At 39.1% G+C, this 19,291-nt stretch overlaps 1 protein-coding gene and 1 long non-coding RNA gene across 11 annotated transcripts in view; one reads left to right on the top strand and one right to left on the bottom strand.

Annotated features, from left to right (window-relative positions):
• ADGRL1 (adhesion G protein-coupled receptor L1) overlaps positions 1-19,291 on the bottom strand; it is a 142,699-nt gene that overhangs the window by 21,868 nt on the left and 101,540 nt on the right. For 4 of the 10 annotated variants that reach the window (XM_034407239.3, XM_034407223.3, XM_034407258.3 and 1 more), the window contains exons 5-11: positions 16,334-16,351; positions 7,189-7,989; positions 4,769-5,080; positions 4,097-4,200; positions 3,769-3,954; positions 2,873-2,911; positions 1,065-1,248 (exon numbers count right to left, since the gene is read on the bottom strand). In XM_034407239.3, the coding sequence (XP_034263130.1) occupies positions 1,065-1,248; positions 2,873-2,911; positions 3,769-3,954; positions 4,097-4,200; positions 4,769-5,080; positions 7,189-7,989; positions 16,334-16,351 (1,644 nt within the window). Of the gene's footprint in view, positions 1-1,064; positions 1,249-2,872; positions 2,912-3,768; positions 3,955-4,096; positions 4,201-4,768; positions 5,081-7,188; positions 7,990-14,511; positions 16,057-16,092; positions 16,139-16,333; positions 16,352-19,291 lie in introns of those variants that run through there. The other 6 variants (XM_087887318.1, XM_034407234.3, XM_087887322.1 and 3 more) reach the window with 4 other exon arrangements.
• On the top strand, positions 10,802-14,636 carry LOC117659176 (uncharacterized). Its single transcript, XR_004589395.3, has 3 exons — positions 10,802-10,866; positions 11,544-11,701; positions 12,858-14,636. It is a non-coding gene; the product is annotated as an uncharacterized LOC117659176 (long non-coding RNA).

Consider the following 19,291-nt stretch of genomic DNA (forward strand, 5'->3'; position numbering starts at 1 on the left):
TTATAGTTATGCAGCACGCTATTCTGAAATTTTTTTCCACACCAGGAAAATGGTTTGCAAAACTGACTGGATTTTCTGATCTTTTGGGGCTAGCTAGCATCACATTGTATGACATTTCCTTGAAATGAAATGGCTTGGATTACGTTGGTAAAAGGTTATCAAAACCTTAGGAATGGATTTGACCTCAAGAAGAGATAACCACTGCCTGAGGTACAGGAAGGTACCTACATTTTCAATTGGGCAGGATATGCCCAAGAGACCTGGATGGGAAATTTCTAAATTCTACCTCTCCTACCTCTACTCTTCTCTGCTTTCTCTTCTTCGGTTTAATACCCTATTCTTTTCTACTTGCTTTAACACCATCAGCTGCATTTGTACTTTCTGCCTAGTAAAAACAAAACATTTTAATGTGGCATCTAATATGTAGCCATGTTTGATATGATTCTGCAACTGATGATTGGAATGAGTTTTATGATGAAAAGATACCTTAAAGCTCACTTGATTAAGTGAGATAATGGTAACATGCTATCATCCTACCAGGGGATGTGCCAAGCAGACCCAGTCTTGTGCCTGATCAGCAAAAACCTTTCTCTTGTTTTTACCCCACAGACCTATTTGCATCAAGCTCCTGAAGTAAAGAAGTGGGGAATGCTACAGATATCCTTTCCTTGTATGTAATGAAGAATAAATGAAATTAATGCTGCTTCCATGTAAGAAACCTACTTCTCCAATGTGTCATGCGATGGAAATACAGATCGCTTTTCTATAGGTGCAATGGAGAAATAAGGACGCTGCCAGGAGGTATAAATCAAGAGCCTTTGAAAAGAAAATAGCACCTTCCTCTTTTTTTGACAGCCTGCATTTGATAAAGGCTCCCATCTCCCTAGATTTACAGAGCACAGGCACTGTGTACAATAATGTTCAGTACACATTTTGAAGAAAGAATGGCTGGTTGGCTTAGAATTGCTGCAGAGAGGCACAAGTCTGCTGCACCCACACACTCTGTGAAGTTCCCTTCCTCCCTCTTGACTTCTTCAAGATGAAGCAGACAGGCTGATGCTTACCAACGTTATTCTTAGCAGTGACAAAACGGGCTGGTTCTTTGACGTTGTCAGCCAGAAGGAAAGCTCCCTCTTCTAGGATATCAAGCAGCATGGTGGCAGTATGCACCTGCTCTGTGGCATTCATGTCCTTCCATGATTCCAGAGCCTCTGGACGCAGGAGGTTGTCTACTGTCTCTACCACAGCCTGGAATGACATTGATTTTTGAGGAAATGGATCCATTTCTCAAACTTCATTCCCTCCCAAAAGTTCCTCTGCTCTCGCACTTTCCTTTTCTCTTCTTTGTAATTGAGCAAAGATGGCTACAGATCCATGCTACTGCTTATATTTGACAGACAAAAGACATATGTATTATTAATCTTTATCCATGACACCCTGGGTGTTATGTATTTTTTAACCCTCAAAACCTGGAGGGTCTGAAATTGTCATTTTGCTCTTGTTCGTTAGGTGCATCTCCTGAGTGGGATGGGCCAATTCAAAGATGTTACCATTTATGGAAGTACTGTAGTAGTAACTGTGTATTCTCCCCCCACCGGCCCATTTTCTTACCTAACTTCTGCTTATTTTCATTGGATCAAAATTCTTGTATGGATGGAAGGAGCTTTTCAATTTCTGAAATGCTAATTCGGTATTCAAGGCACAGTATTTTCCAAACAATCCACAACTAGAAAACACAATTCTTCATCTCCGGAACGACAGGCATTGCTCATCATTACTTGAGTATTATAAAGTGGGCAAGTCCGTTCTGCAAGCAACTACAAGATACAACTACTTTGCTTGCAGGGTGAGAAGCAGCATAGCTCCCATGTTTAAAAATTCATATAATTTATCACAGTTTTTGAAAAGTTGTTTCTTCTTTATTTTTAAATGACTTTTCCCCCTCAGCATGTATCCTCCAGATTTCTTGGAAGTTCAGCCACCATAGCTAAAATCTTTTCTGGTCGGATTTTTTCTGCTTATTTTATTTAGTCTAGGGATTGAAGTTCAGCACAATGGGATGGGTGCCAAGCTAAAAAGGTTGTCTTAGAGCCTCTTTTGTGTCCTTCAGTTCAAGACCATGCATTTGTGACCCTAGTTTCAAATAAATGATCTGCATCTTTTATTTATTAATTTTAAAAAACCCCACATAACTTTATATTATATTAAATCAGTCACACTGGCATAGAATAAAATGTAGTTTTTAAGTAGTACTACTAGCAGTAGTAGTTGAGAGATTACTTTCATGGTTATTTGTGTTTTGGACAACTACAAATAGCACCCTACATAAAATTAAAATGATATAGGCTTGATGGAAGTTTTCTATGTATTGTTTCCAGGATTAAGGTTTTTACAAATGGTTATCTCATGTGGGATGTTTTGTGCATATCCATATCAGTTGTATATCCAGAACAATTTAAATGAGGACCATTGTTATAGAAAGGACTTTTCCTGTGTTCCACTTGTAGTTCAGATAACATTGGACAAGACCAAAGAAAAAAAATCTTTTTGGTAGCAAAGCATGTCCTTCCTCTTGTCTGTTTCCTCATAATTTCCATAGGTTGCTGAACAATTTCATATATACTACTAGAAAGTTATACAATATAATATGACTATATCAGGTGTGGGATAAAAATATTTTAATAAACATAAACAAGCAACTTTTTAGTGCTGCTCTAAATTTAGGGTGCTTCTAAATGAAACAATTGCTTTGAGATAGAAATATGTAGGTCTCAGAGAAACGTCAGCTTCTCCCTGAGACCCACAGATGTTTGACAGGTTACTTCTTGCCCACAGCTATTCCTACCTGAATTTAGAACATTGATGTCCTCACCTTGATATAGTCTTTGCAGGTCCTTTCTCTCTTATGCATCTGTAGAGTACAGCATACAAGCCCAGAGTCAATGATGGTCCATATATCAAAATAAGGAGAAAATAATTAGAATTCCCCAAAGGCCTCACTCTAGTCTACCCCAATACGTTTTATCTATGGGTTTCCTTAACATTGTTTGTTCCGGACATAAAGTCACCAGATAGGCAGAACAAAAAAGAAATATCCTAAATGACAATGTGAATTTTAATTTACTGGTTGCTTATTATTTATTCAAAGAGACAGGTTGAATTTGACAATTGTATCCATTGTTTACCTTTTTTATTTCCTCACACTGTACAATTGATCAAATTCTTAAGTTTTTGATTTATGCTTTCAGGTCCAAATTAAAAATGATCACTAGAATTGAAAGATTGTAATCCTAGACATTTACATAGGATTAGGTTATATTAACTCAATAACACATTATCTATTCTTTGAATGCATTCACATGATCGATCGTTATTTAAACATTCTGCATTGTTATCATCAGAGCTAATATAGAATCCTATAGGAAAACCAATAAACACAACCAGAGTCTCTATATAGCAACAGCATCTGATACACCAAAATTAGCCATCTAAAGATATTTCTTCATAACTATTCTCATATCAAGGGTAATAATCAGGAAGCATGGAAAACTAAATTTATTGTTGTTTATTGTAAGGCAAAAAAAAAAAAAAAAAACCCCAAACATGCAGACATTTAACATATATTTTCCCAACCACTGGATCTTTAGGCTGCTAAAAGGTTTATGCCAAATTATGTTATTCTGTTTCAACGGTCCAGGAAATTGAAATATAAGGTCAGGACACACAACCTACTGAGAACAGTCTCCCAGTTAACATATCACCATGCACCTTGTTGTAGTTTTTGCCAGCTGATTCCCTCTCTATTGGACGCAGTGCCTGCAGTTGAGCATCCAAGATATCTAAGAGCTGCTCCATTAATTTGACAGAAGAACTAACATCTCCAGCGTAGATGGCACCACGCGTATGTCGGGCAAGCTCGGTAGCAATATTGGCTGCGTTCTCTCCACTCTTGATCTGTCAAGAGGAAAGAAACATAGACTTCCTCAATCCAGCAAAAGAGTTATGCAGGCGTGAAGAAGCCTGATACCCATTGTGAACATGAACTGTCTGATTAACAACTAGAGGGCAGGAAGAACTTCTGGGAAGAAAATGATACCTTTTGGGCCACCTGGTTGACCCAGGGACTTGTGCAGTTGCTGAGATCAGGCCCTCGTGGGTTCCAAATACCAAGAGTAGCAAGGCATTGGAAAGAAGCAATACCTGTGGGTGGGACAGCAAGAAAGACTTATTACTCAATGTCAGTTGTGGCTTCAGTCTCTCATCCCTATCTATTCCCACTACAAAAGCAACCCACTGTTAATGGTTTCTGAAGGAGCATTATTAAGTTTGTCCAGAGTTGGCTTCCCAAGTAGATTCTTCCCTTGCCCTTAATTACAATACAAATATTGTATAGGAGCATATTTATCCAGCCACATCTTCATATTGCTGTTTTCATCTCATCCCAAGCTCACAATTGAGAGCTATATCAATAGATCAAAGGTGTCCAAAGATCGCCTGAAGGTACATGAAGACTGAAATCAGGTAGTTGCCACAGAAAGGCATGTTGAGAAACAGGAATAGGGGCAGCAGATTTCATTCCAATACAGGTTTTTGCCACCTCAAGGATAGTACTACAACTTGTAGTGTTGGCTAATGGAAGAAGTACGCACTGCCTGGACCAAGCTTCTTTCATTTAGATCTGGTAAGCATCCAAAGGCATTCACCTCTGCAATAAAGACCAGAACATTTTGCCTAAGGTTATCCCTGGTGAAGCTGCTTATTTTTTTACCTCTCGTGCCCTTTGGGCAAGGCCTTTCCACCAGCATGCCTTGTTGTGTGGCTGGCCACTGGACACGCCTCACTTCCTTTGCTTCACAGAAGAGCTCTGGAAAGATGTGCTGGTTGTTTGCTGGTGGACGGCGGGTACTGGGCATTATGGCAGTGACTGTGTGCAGTTCTGTACCCTTCTGATTTATGGCACCTATAGGGTGGGTTGTAAGGGGTGGCTGCCGAGTAGTCGTAACAGCGGGCGATATTGTGCTGGTGACAGTGGTGGGACGAATAGTGGTTGTCGTGCTGAGTGGTGTTGAGGTGACTGGGCCTGTGGGCAGAAAGAGAGTTGAGGACAAGCAATCCTTCCCATAAACAAAATATCCCCCCTTCCCATTCAGTTGTAAAATTTTAATTTTTAAAAATGCCTATGCTATTATAAGTCCACTTTCGTTGATGTTACTTTGCATTGATCCAATCTTATGGTACCTCTTGATTTGCAGGGGGTCCCTAAACTCTTCAGCGGAGTCTTTTCTTGCCCTGTATTGTTATTTCAGATCCTTTACCCTGAAAATATCAGGGGCTGTACTTAAAACTTTGTACATGTAAAACATACGTTCCCTCACTGAGTTCTCACCACAGTATTATTTATTCTAGTCAGAAAATCTCATTGCATAGAATCATCATTTAATCACGATCACATTTGTAACAAAAGATGCTGTTCTCCAGGTTATAAAGAGTCCCAGATTTTCTTTAGTATCACAAATTCTAGTTGCCATGGTTGCAAAAATATTTTTTTTAAAAAAAGGGGGAGATGGTGATTACTAAATGTTCAAATGCAGAATATTCTGAAAAGGAGCTAATGATACCAAAAGAATTATATGTATTTTTTCCTCCTCTCTATTGATTCCAGCCCAAATTTTTTGACCCTTGTTTTACTGCCGAACAAATATTCCATGAGGCTCTGTATACAGTATATTCCTTTATATATCAATGTGTCTGGATCTTCCCTGTGTAGATCATATAAATTGCAAAAATTCATCAAATTTCCAAGTTATATTACTTTTTTAATTTCAGTATATCTAAAATGGTTAATCTGCATCATCTTCCTTGTATCCCCTTAGCCCATATACCATTTATGACATCTTCTGTCAGATCTTTCTTAGGAATATGAAATACAAGCCATGTTTTCACACTGAAATCATTTTTAATTTTAAAATATAGCAAACTGTAGCATTTAGTGCTAATTTAAGTAAAGGTAAGTTTCATTCTATCCCATCCCTTCTAAAAATATGTGCATGACTCCAGATACAACTGATCCGTTATTCTCACTCAGGGTAAATCCCATTCATCTAGCCACAGCATGGGGATATTAATTGTGGAAATGCTCAGTTTCAAATGCCATTCAGACAGAAGCTGTGCCACCAGGATGAATGGAGAATGTATGAAAAACAAATTAGTGATATATTGGGATAAACAGATCTTAATCTGGCCCTATACCAGAGCATGACTAATCTTGAACCTCTTTTATTCAAAAATAGACTGAATTTTTCTCCTTCTGCCCAACTTTAAGGAATTGTTTTTTGTAGCCTCTAGGCTTCTGCCAAATACTGAACATCAGACAATCCATCTCTCAATTTAAACTCCATGTGATGTTAACTGTCAGAACTTCAGGCACATGCTGACTCTGTTGGGGTCACAGTGAGTTTGAATTGAGGTGAATAAACTTTCCAATACTTACTATTTGACTGGAGCCTGAAGAATTGCTTGCAGCAAGTAGCAAAATTAAAGATATTTTAGATGTCAGTGCAAAAATGTAAGCCTTTCTTTTTAAGGTGATATTGCCTATACATGCTCGAATATTTCTTGAAATGTGATTATGGTCCTTCACATCAAATAGGAGCTGAGTTGCCTGAAAAACCTGCGATCGCTTGTAGAATATGCAAAATATATGTTTGTTTTATCTAATTTAGCTCAAGTCAAGAGATAGCTGTCTAAAGATATTTAGCTCAAGTCAAAAGATAGCAATCCTAATTCATATGCAACTGGGGACTGGTGATATATGAGATTTAGTGTAAAAAATCTTCTGTAACCTGATGCTCTCCAGATGCGTTAGCCTACAAATCCCAGAATTTTCAGCCAAAATGCACAAAATAATTCTAGTGGTCCAACCCAGCTGGAAGGCACTGATTTAAAGAAAGTTGGTATAAAATACATATTAAAGAATCTATTTTTAAAAGATAATTTCATACAGTCTGTGTGCCAAATTGTACAATTAAGGAAGTCACATCTCTGCAAGTTGACTCATTATTTTTGTCCCCAAATATTTTTTATCAATACTGTGAAAATTGGAAGAAAAATCTAGCATTCATAATTTCCAAACATTGACCACTCCTTTTTCTTCCCCACCCAAACTTTTATCTTAGGATGATAGCTCACCAGTGCTAGGATCAGGTGGACCAAACTCAAGAGAGTAACGCAGAACAAAATAATTATTCCATACATAAAGCTGATTATCACGGGGGTTATAGTCAATGGAAGAGATGAACTGGTAAGGATTAGGAAAGGTCAGAGAGATCGGTTCTTCACGATTCATGTTAGTATTGAAGGCATAGTCAACACGGTTCCCTGCGGCTTCACTGTCGTCATCCACATAGACTGTCCGTACCACATAGAGGACTCCACACACCATGAAAGCATTGGATGCTGAGCGTTTGTCATAGCCAGTTTCCCATGTGCCTTCAAAGCGTAGAGTATAAGGATTGAGCTGGCTTACCACTAACCGTCCATTGTTGCTTTCAGTGGCATAAATGACCCATAGCCCATTTTCATCAACAGCCAGGTCAATGTCAGTCTTGCCACCCCAGCGGTAGGGTGAAGTGTCATGATAGTTGGCTGTATTGATAACTGTTTCTCCACTTTTAATCCGTGTCCGCAGATCATACTTGATAATGTTGCGTGTCCGCTCTTTATTGTAGAAGACTGCTCCATCGTACACCACAAAGCCGGTGCCATCGACTCTGTTGGGTAAGCGATATGTGGTGGTATGTCGGGCACTTACATAGTCTTCCCATGAAGCATACTCTGTCAGGGTGTCTGTCCTGTATGGGATCCAAGGCATGACATATATTCGGTCTCCAGCTTGAAGAGGATCCTTGCACCAAGCTCCAGACTGGTGCTCTGATTCATGGGCCGAGGTAGGTTCCAGGATCTTGTGCAGCGTCCCTGGGCAAACGAATACTAGGGAGGGGATGTAAGGGAGGAAAGGATGTTTGGGTAAAAGGGGAAGGGTGAAAATTCAGAAAGAATGTGACAGAACAAGGAAAAAAGAAAGAGAGAGAAAGAAAGAGAGAGAGAGAGAGAGAGAGAGAGGATAAATTTGTAAAAGGTTGTTGGCAGGAGAAGTGAAATCCGCGCTGAGTTTTCAGAGCAGCTGCAATCATGACACTTTTATCTGTTATTGAGCTGAGATGGCTCAGTGATGTTAAATAATGGGAGGGATAGGTGGGGAGCATCAGAGGAAATCAACACTTTGTCCAGATCAAATTAAAATGGGAATATAAGGATTCCAAACCATCCTCCCTCACTTTGCTGTACTTTGAAATTTAGCAAGGAATGTCAAATTGTTTCCCTGCCAAGTTCTAAGTAATATCATTTGGATAACTCAGAAATATGAACAGGAGTACTGGTGGACTTAGAGCTACAACCCCTATTCCCTGACCATATGCTTTACTCATTCTATGGAGGTCAGAAGAGTTAAAAGCTCTGGAAAAGCAATTACAATGAGCTAGACCTCACAAATCTTCTCCACCGGAGATACCTAGGGGATACATCTAATGGTATGGAAGTTAAAGCTTCCACATCACATCTTTGAAATTAAGTATGGAATTGCGGCACTAAGGAATGCATTGAATAGTGTTGTTGGGTTTATAGGACTGATGGACCTATGGGTATTTCTAGAGGAAGGACACCTTTTTGTTTTACTTTATTGGAAACTTATAACATATTGGTTCCATTAAATCTTGAAGTACACTGATCAAAGGATTATAGCACTCATAAAAGGAATTTGCTTCACCAGCTCCATTGACCAAGATTAATCTACACCCGTCATCATGCTGCACCTAAAGCCCAGTTTTACGTTGGCATAACCATCAATAATAATGAGGCAGAAAGAAACTGGACCCATTTCTGCATCTACAAAGGCAATTATTAGTGGTCTTTCTTTTCCTTGGGGTTGCAGTAATTAGCTAGAATATCAGAGCTGCAAGTTAGCTCAGTGCAGTTCCTAAAACAGAAAGTAATCATGCATTTAGAAGCAGAAATTAGGAGCCCAGGTTTCAAACTTCCATTGCTTCAGACTCTTTTATCTCACGCCCTCCAAGAAATGTTCTTCTACATCTTATCACTGTCTTCCAAACAGTTCTGAGGAAATGCCTTCTAATGGAAAAAGAATGAGGGCCTGCCAGCCTGAAATATTCTACCATTATTAAACATTATTGAATGGGCAATGGGAAAAGAAAAACAAGCACAAAATAATCCAAAGCTTGGCTGCTTAGAAGCCCACTGAATATAAAAGACAGGGTGTTTCCTCTTCCTCTGAAACAGACTACTTTTAAACCCTGGGGACAGAGAGCTGCAGATTAGCACAGGGACTGTCTCCCTTCTGGAAATAAGAGCTTACAGAATCATAGCAGAAGGATGCAATTACCCAAAGCTTCTGCTTCCCATATCCTGGGCGCCATTCGAGCAACTTATCAGCCAGGTTTGATTCGAAGCAGCAAAGGACATGAGGCTAGTGCACATGGCAGGAGGTGGAGGAGTGAAGTGACAGTGGGGGGAAAAAGGAGGCTGGGCAGGGGGGAAAGGAAGCCCCTCCCTTTCACCCACACCCCGATTGGCCGCCCGCAGTCTTGGGAAAAGCCAGGAGGAAAAAGTTTGAAAGGAAGACAAAAACAGGCCAGCATTCTGCAAGTATCTGCCTCTGGTTAGCTGGAGCAAGGCTGGGAGGAAAGAAAAGCATTTAGTGGTGGAAGGAGGGGTGGAGTGGAGTGAGGAGAGCAGGATCGCAGCAGAGAATTCACCTGTCCATTATAGCACAGTGTTACTAAGCAGCTATAGAGAAGACATTGGAGCAGTCAAATCAAATGCAAATTGTAGGGCTTAAAGGCTGTAAGATGTTTTCATTAAGAAGACCCAGAACTATATTGCTCTGGTGTACAAGTATTGACATATTAGTACACGGCTAGGGGAAACTGGATTGTCAGCAACCCAGTTACTGCTGGGTGCTAGCTTATAGTTTCCACTGTAAAAGGTTTTTTTCGCACTCTACAGTCTTGATGGCATTTGGACTTTGTTATAGCAGCCCTAAAATGTCTCGCAATAGTTTTTGTGGATACAGTAGTGAATTCTCTGCTCTCCCATTATTATACCTGCACAGTTGCTATGAAATGCCACAACACTCCAGATATAGCAAGTCTTATTGGAGTTGGGCATAACTTAGATTCCACATCAAACCATACCACCACACACTTGGAAGTAGATGAGATACACCAACAGCCTTAGAAATGATTGGCAAATAATCCAGGAAGGAGACTGGCATCAGTCAAGGAGGAAAATAGCATTTTTGTCAATGCCAGCTCTCATAAATATTGACAAATACCCCTCCCCTGATTTTCCAGACTCAGGCAGAGCTTCAGTGCAAATGGACAGAAATGCATTTCATATCCATTTTTGCATAAAGGAGATTAGGTTGGGATTCTGAGCACACACTATGCCATAGTTTAAAAAGTTTAAATTTCCTCAAAATCAACAGGATTTTGAATTTCCTCAAAATCAACGGGATCTTAAGATATGAGCTTAAGAGTGTGATGGACTGTTGTTTTCAATGGTCACAATCTCTGGTTAACTCCAGAGGGAGCAAGCAGGGCTGAGTCAGCAACCTGGTGAGTTCACTCTTATTCACGGTGTTTGGGTCTCCATGGTGATGTTGTGCTGCATCCTTAGTAAATAATAAATAATTCTGATTAATAAATATTCTGCCATTCTAGCTGCTGGCAAATTCTGCCTCCTGAGCTTATTTGGAGAACTAGTACATGGAATGGAAAAGAGGTATTCACAGTGAGTAATAATGAATTTAGAAGAGGGCTGAGCCAGGACTTTTCTGATTTAGGGACCATACTTTTATTATTATTTTGTCTATGAAGGCTGCAAGGACTATGACCAATAACACTGTGATGACACCAGAAATGTTCAGCCTGATTTTGAAGAATGAAAGAAACAGGCTTTATTAGAGTTGACGATGTCTTTTAATGCCCAATAAAGGTGTTATTTTTTCCCCTGGAGGGTCAACGTATCTATTTTGCCCCTTCCCCTACTGTAAAAAAAACGCTGATGAAATTCAGTGTTATGACCTTGGGGGCTCTAAGGGAAGGAAAAATGAGGTTGGAGTAGCCACATACGGCCCACATGTTGTCCATCCCCTGTGAAAAATAAGGATGCTGGCTACTATAAACCTAACTAGTAAACATCATTCTTTCCTTGAGAACTGGAAATAGTTCTCAAGGAACCAGGCTGAGAGAGATAATGGTTATTTAGAAGTTACATTTCATATTACAGCTATAATGTGCCAGCTAGAGATCCACAGTGTATATACATTTTAACTTTTTAAATTCTCTAAGCGGCTCGTGCAAAGATTGCATTGATATAGCAGGCCAAGGAAGACCACTTGCAATTTGCCTATTCACTTTTAATTACGAAGAAAAATAACTTATTTTGTCTCCTTTATTGTCTACCAGGTGTTTGAAGATCATCTACTTAGTCTTCTTGCATGCAACGAAAGAGCTATTATTTGATCTATAGTGCAGTGGAAATGCAAAGTGACAAATGGGTTTACCACTGTATGGCAATGAGTCAAGGAGGAGAGAAGCCAACTAGCCTAGATGTTAATGACAAGGTCTGTTAAAGATCCCTGTAGTGTTTTCTGTTGTGAATCACCAGACAAGAACCGCTTAATGGGAAGCAGTTGGATTTTATAGCACTGCATGATGTTCCTCGTATTAGCTATCTATCTCTGTCTAATCCATGATTTTCAAACTTTGTCATAGTGAGTCCCTCTAAAGTCAAGAGCAAACTTATTCAAGACTCACAAAAGTGTAAATTATGACAATTTCGAGGTTTTGCATTTAATGACATGGGTTTCAAGACTTAGTTCTCAGGACCATGTCGGTGTTGCATCAGTTTGGCTGAACACAATTTTTACTTTCATATTGATGATACCTATATTCCACAAAACACTTTTTATATGTTTCAAACAAAGATCACTTTTATTCCCAGAAATATTATTGATTTTTTTTGGCATTCATGTCAGGAAAAAAAACCCCACCAAAACCCTGGAGCATAATGTAAAAAATAACTGCCTACATTGCTCCTGTTGTAAAATAAGTCTAGAAATGAATGTTAGCCATAGAGGGGATTCCATAGCAAGGTGTAGGACTTGTTAAAGTTATCACTCACTGATCATGATAATTTCCTCTAATATTTACTATGGACTTTTCTCTTTTGGTAAGGAAATTGTTTCTTTGTTTATTATTGGGAAGGGCCATGTTGGATTTCCCAAGCTGGAGAATTTCCTCCCCCACTTACATCCCCAGAAGATAAAAGAAATCATGTGGCCAGGGACCCATGTTATATCATGCCCAAATCCAACCAACTTTCCCTGCAAAATGATGGTCATGTGTCAGGGAAATAGTTCATAATTGGAAAAGAAGTCATAGGTGAAAAGCCAGAGTCTGAACCTGTGAGCTCCAAATGTCATGTCTATTGACTAGACCAGCACTTGAAATCCTCTTGGTACTTATTAATGGAACTTTATGAATAACCTTGTCTATAGAGTTTCCTTCTAAGTGATAATTCAAAGGAAAGCTGCCTTTAGCCTAGCAATTCCTAACCAGCCTTATCTAATTCAACAGTATCCAGATGTGCTAAACTTCATTTGCCGTTGTTCTGAACCAAGCTAGGAATGGTTGGCTGGTCTACATGTAACTATCTAAATATTGTGTCACTATTCTGTCATGCATTGAACGTTGTGTTTTTCCTTTCTTTCAAATAAGGCTATCAATTATAGGGTTGGAAATGGGCAGATTGCCTGGAGCCATTCTCTGATCCTGCTTCTTCAAAACATGCAGCTAAACCCAAGTAAGGACACTACAAACTTGAAGATAAAGAGGAGTCTCAAGACCAGGAACTACTACGAATGTCATGATTTACAGTTTGATGCTTTTCTATAGAGCACTCACGGAGATGGATGAACATCCTTATATCTATTGATGCTTTATAAGAACAGCTGGATCATATTTAAAAGTATACTTCCAATTTAATGAAGCTTATGGTTTGTGTTTCTTGTGCATTTGTGTAAGATATTTGTTTGCACATGTGTATTTTTACATATATGCAAAACATTCAGACAAACACACACTCAAACGCATCCAACTATATTGTACTTAATGTAAAACTGTCTATATGCCTCTGGTTATGTAGGTATCTTCAGGTGGTCTTCAACTTGCAATCATTCATTTAGTGACTAAAGTTACAACGGCACTGAATAAATGACTTATGACCGTTTTTCATACGTATGTCTATTGCAGCATCCCCATGATCATGTGATCAAAATTTGGATGCTTGGCAACTGGCATGTATTTATGACAGTTGCAATGTCTCGGGATCATGTGATCATCCTTTGCAATTTTCTGACAAGCATAGTCATTGGGGAAGCCAGATCCACTTAACAACCGTGTTACTAACTTTAACAACTGCAGTAATTTTCTTAACAACTATGGCAAAAAAGGTATAAAATGGAATGTGCAACTCACTTAACAACTGTTTTGCTTAGAAACAGAAATTTTGAGTTCAGTTGCGGTCGTAGGTTGAGGACTACCTGCAAGTGAATGTGCTGCCTCCGTTTTTTATTTTCACCCATCAGACTGGAGATGTCGGCTGCAATATAATTTGACCTGAACGGTGGTTTGTTTTACTTGAACATCTCTGCCATTTTCAGTTTCTTGTCCCCCATTTTGAAGCTAAGGAACCTGAGATGGGATAGGATGGGGACAGGGAAGAGGTGGGCAAGAGGCAAAGAATTTCAGGACTCTAATCTTGCCTCCCTGCTCTGAACACTTGCTTGGCAACCTTGCCCCGAAGCGTTTCCTGGACCTTCACAGGTTCAGTTCAGCCCAGTTTCCCATCTGGGTTGGTGGGGTGGGATGGATGACTCCTGGCACAGGGAGGAGAAACACACCATTAAAGAATGAAGCGCTGGAGAGGGAGGGGCAGCACAAAGCGTTAACTGGTTCCGATCCCTCATGGATGGGGTAGTGCCGACTCAGCCTTCTAATTCGGGATGGGGGCAACTGTGTTCTGGGGTTGGGGGAGAAGATGTCAGAAACAGAGAAGGAAACCATCAGTGAAAAACCACATCCAAAAACCATGGAAACCTGTGGAAAAGAAAAGTATAAGTATATGCCTCCATCCCCAAACTTGGGGAAAAATTCCAAACCAATGTAGTGGGGGGAAAAAACGTGCTTTTAGAACTAAACAGAGAGAAAGAGAGGGGAGAGGGGGAGAAAAGAAAGACATGGTTTGGGTAGAATCAAGCCTGGCTTTTTAGTTGTACTATCTTGCAATTAATTGGTTGAATTCCTAGATCTAACTTGATAGCTTGTCTCTTGTTCAAAGAGGCTCATTGCAATTGTGATTTCAGATTCTTACATTAGGTTAATAAATCTAGCCAATATGACACATTTAGTGATCCCCTTCCTTCATGCACCATCCCCATCTTCCCCCAATAACAGACAGAGCCAATGATCATGACTGCAGCTTTCTTTAAATTAAAAAAAAAAGCAGAAATGGAAAAGAATTTTTTAAAAAACACAAAATCACCCAGGATTTGATCAGGAATTAAGAAAAAAGAAAGGAAGGAAAGAAGGAAGGAAGGAAAGAAGGAAGGAAAGAAAGAAAGAAAAAGAGAGAAAGAGAGAGAGAGAGAGAGAGAGAGAAAGAAAGAAAGAAAGAAAGAAAGAAAGAAAGAAAGAAAGAAAGAAAGAAAGAAAGAAAGATGTACAAAAATTAAAAATGCCCACATTGAAGTGGTTACTATATCAGAATAATTGACTGCATGCATATTCTTACTTTGGGCTTATCTAATTTCCATGTCATCTTGATAGGTAGAGCTCACCAAAAAGAGAAAAAGGCTTTTCAAGTCAACTCTGAGTATATTCGCAAGGAAAGTAAACTCAATTTGAGATACAGCTTGGGAATTCTGATCAAAGAACTGTACAAACTTTGAGTGAAATTTCCACTGAAGGATGGATTACAAATGAAGTCATTAATGCTCAGCTTTAGCCACACGATTCACTTTGCTTGCCAGAGCATGGCAAAGGCTGAGTTTATCCTTGCTTAGGATGATGCCACTTAGCATGAGCATCTATTCCTTAGGAAGTATACTATCAATTGTAGACTTCCCCAACTGGTGGCATCCTGTCTAAACCACAGTTCTCATCATCTGCAGTCGCCATGGTCAGGGAACTATCAATCCACACTTCTGGAAGTTGGGGGAAGGCTCCAATGTGTAAGCTCAAAAGAATATCCCTATTACACCCAATAGTGGATAAAAAAAAACCCCACCCTATCATTTCAAGAGAACACTTTGAGGCTGAACATGTAGCTTGGGAGAAGGAAAAAAAGGCCCCATTGATTGCAGGGCATCTACTTTTGCTGAATATAGGATCAAAAGGTATGCATATCTTCTGGGATCTTGTTGAATGTCTAAAACCAAATAGCTTCCATAATGGTAACAATGATCAATGTATGCATGTAAAGACTTTTTAAAAAATACACAGGAAGCCCTGGAAGAAGTATTTGGAAATGTCCAAATTGAAATAAAAGCAGGAGGATTAAATAAAAACAAAAAACACGTATTGTTCTTTTGTAATTTCAAAAAATTGTAAGCATTTTAAGAAAGAAAGAAAGAAAGAAAGAAAGAAAGAGAAAGAAAGAAAAAGAAAGAAAGAAAGAAAGAAAGAAAGAAAGAAAGAAAGAAAGAAAGAAAAGTGGTTGAGGTAGGCCAAGGTACCCAGTTGGTTGCCATGGAAACATGAAGAAAGGAGCAGAGAAAATCAGTTGAATGATAAAAGACGCAGGCAAGAACGATTTGGAAAAGTGTATTTCCCCTGAAGGAAGCAAAACCAGAGAAGGACAGGCATCGCCCAAGCATTCATGGTGCTTCCCCTCCACATGTGAGCACGGAAACATGGAACGTTTGGCAGGGCTGTTGTTAGATGATGGCTTTACCTCCTTTATTTGCTGAGTGGCTGTTTAGTGATTGGCAGATTTGTTTCTAAAGAGGATGCCAATTGGAATTAGTGAGACCAAAGAAAGAAGAGGAAGGGAAGCCAAGGGGAGGGCAGGTGGGAGGTTAGGAGAAGAAGGGGCAGGGAGAAGAGGGAAAGGAAGGTCACATTAAATATGGCCACAGAGAAAAAAAACAAGGTGCTGGGTTAGGGGTGGGGTCAGTGGTAATGTTGTTGTTTACCTTTCTGTTCCACTTCTACTTTATGCATCGAAGGGAGAGAAGAAAAAATATATTGAAAAAAAAGGTGCAAGAAGGAAAAAAAAGAGAAAAGAGATTAAATTCCTTTTGTTTCTGCCCCCCACCCTAAAGTAACCATTTTTTTTCTTCAACTGTCCATCTCCCACCCTCCCCAATCTTCCCGCCAGCCCAACAAACACCAGCCCCTCCCGCTTTGGAGTCACATCAAGGCAGAGAGCGTGTGGGGTTTGCTGGGGGAGGTCTCCCCTGGGTCTCCCCCTCCTGACAGCATCTGAACAGTTTGAGGTGTGCAGGGTCCTCCCCACCCTCCCTTAAACTTTTGGTGCCAGCGACATTGCCCCTCAAAAGGAAAATCAGAAATCAAAACTAACCAGGAAGGACAACAAAAGAGCAAAACACAAAAGGGGACTGCTGGGTGGAAAGCATTTGCAGGAGAAAAGAGCAGAATTGGGGAGAGAGAAAGGGTAAGCAGAAATATGAAAAAGGGAAAGAGTAAGACTTTGAAAAGAAAAAAAAATCCCCCAAATCTTTACTTAATGTCTATGGAACACATACCCAACCTGACCACAGACATGCACTACCAGTTCGCCTACTCTAAATTCAACCAGAACTATTCTTCTGTAAACTATAAATCAGTATATATTTCTACCCGTTAGTATTGTTCCTATCCCTCTTCCTCATGGCATAGGGCCAAACAGACTGCCTGTCAATCCTTAAAATGAGAGGCAGACTCTATGGGGCAGTTTTTTTTATGGGTCTCACCACAAATACATCAACAGCAAATTTGTTTTGCCTAAGAGGTCATACAATGGAATATATTGCAGTCACCATTCCTATTAGTCCTGAGGAAGGGGCTTAAAACCCTTCTATCTTTTGGTGCTTTCAAGTCAATGTTGACTCCTGTTAACTGCAGTTCTCTTGGCAAGATTTCAGAATTGCCTCCTTCCTAGGGATGAGAGAGGGGTCTGCTCCATGTTCACCCAGCTAGCTTCATGCATAAGGCAGGACAAGATTTAAACAGTTTTTGCCTGATTCCTTAATGTCTGCATTAAACTGGCTTTCATCTATAACTTTTTGAGTAATTTTAAACTTCTGAATTTAACCCTTGTTTTACAAGTTTAGAAACCATTTAGAATCATCTGTTAAATGTGTACTTTTGTAAGTTGCTGGGAGCTCTTGGAGGGGGCAGCATCTAAACTTAGCTATAAATAAATACATGACTTTCTGCAGTTTTGTAGATGTTGAAGTGCAACTTTTTGCAGAGTCTAATTAATGTTCTGCTAACTTGGAAGTAGCTCTGAAAACATTTAACGAAGATCCACCCTTCAATCTAGGGCTTTATGAAGGCATTCTGCCATTCAGCTACAGTTTCTCAACTTCATATCTAGATTAAAATATAAAATCACAGGTTCAGGTTCAAAATTTAACAATACTAATTACTAGACATTCCAATGCTCATGCCAGGTGTTTCTGATAAAGGGCTTAGAGACTCTCCATAAGTAATACCCAATCTTCAATGGACAAATGGGAGATTCCTAGGACTGACCTCAAATAGAAGAGATATGATAGATGGCAGGTGAATAATTTAGAAGGTAGTAATATAGGCATTGGGAATCTGGGAGTTCTACTATCAAAGCCAGCTAGGTGACCTTGGGCCACTCACTTTCTCTCAGCCCTAGAAAAGAGGCAATGGCAAAATACTTCAAAAAACCCTTCCCAAGAAAGCTGCAGTCTCCAAGAATAGGACACAACTGAATGAAATATATACATATGCAAACGCATATATGTATGCATTTTCTTGTTTCTTGTTGAAGAAAACAACAAACACACATACAAAAAACAATTCAACTGGTAAAAAACAATGTATTCAACAATTCAGATTTTCAAGAAATATGGACCAATTTTCCCGAGTTGATCAGTTTATAACATAATTTTCCAGGCATGTTTTATTGTCATAATTATAATGTTGCATTTATATTACCGTTTTTCCCCGAAAACAATACCCTGTCTTATATTTTTTTGAACTCTGAAATAAGTGCTTCGCCTTATTGCCATGCACTCAAAAGCTCGATTGGGCTTATCATCAGGGGATGTCTTATTTTGGGAGAAACAGGGTATATTGTTAATATTATAGTCAGTATATGGTTTTCTATTAATTAGTTTAACCTAACAAAATATATAAGTTAAGGTCTGTCAGGCCTCATTTCTTTAGATACATTTATTGTCCCAAAACCAGATCTAAAGCAACATACATTGGAGTGGTGATGTCTGAATAATCTGTAGAGTAATCTACAGATATTGTAACATCAATGTTACACAGGATAATATTAAGCAGATATATAAGAAGGAAATGTCAGAAGTAGCCTGTCTTTACTCTCTGATGGAATTTTTATAAGAAGCAGGAAACAAAAACAAGGATATACTGTTATAAGGACAGCTGTGGTTTGAATGAAGCTGAATCCTTTCTGAACTCTGTATAAATTATGGTATACAGTAGCAATCACACCAACTCGTGATCTGAGCCCAATGACAACCTGAGTCTAATTTAAGCTGCAGTTCAGAGTGTAAATAAAGGGTAGCTCTATAGTGTGGCCAAGGCAAGACTGGACAACACAAATTCATAGAAAATTTGTCCCAATTATCTACTAATCATGATATCTAATTGGAATTTCCACATTCAGAATAAATTTATCTCTAAGGTTTCTTTGCTCTTTCTTTTAATATTTTAACTGTGACCTTTATGGAAATACCTGTCTGCCCACAATATGGAACAGTGCTAAATTAGATCTTTCTGCTTTATATAGTCTACTATCAATAAAGAATAAAATTTAAGTAAAAAGAAATATCGAAGATTACTGGAGGTGAACTTTGCAGAAAAATGCATAAAGAGCACTTCCACAAAATTAACGAATTTGGCATAAGCAAATGGTATAAAGATAT

Source organism: Pantherophis guttatus, chromosome 2 (assembly GCF_059756535.1).
Source record: "Pantherophis guttatus breed Tessera chromosome 2, ASM5975653v1, whole genome shotgun sequence".
In the NCBI taxonomy this organism is placed as follows: Eukaryota; Metazoa; Chordata; class Lepidosauria; order Squamata; family Colubridae; genus Pantherophis; species Pantherophis guttatus.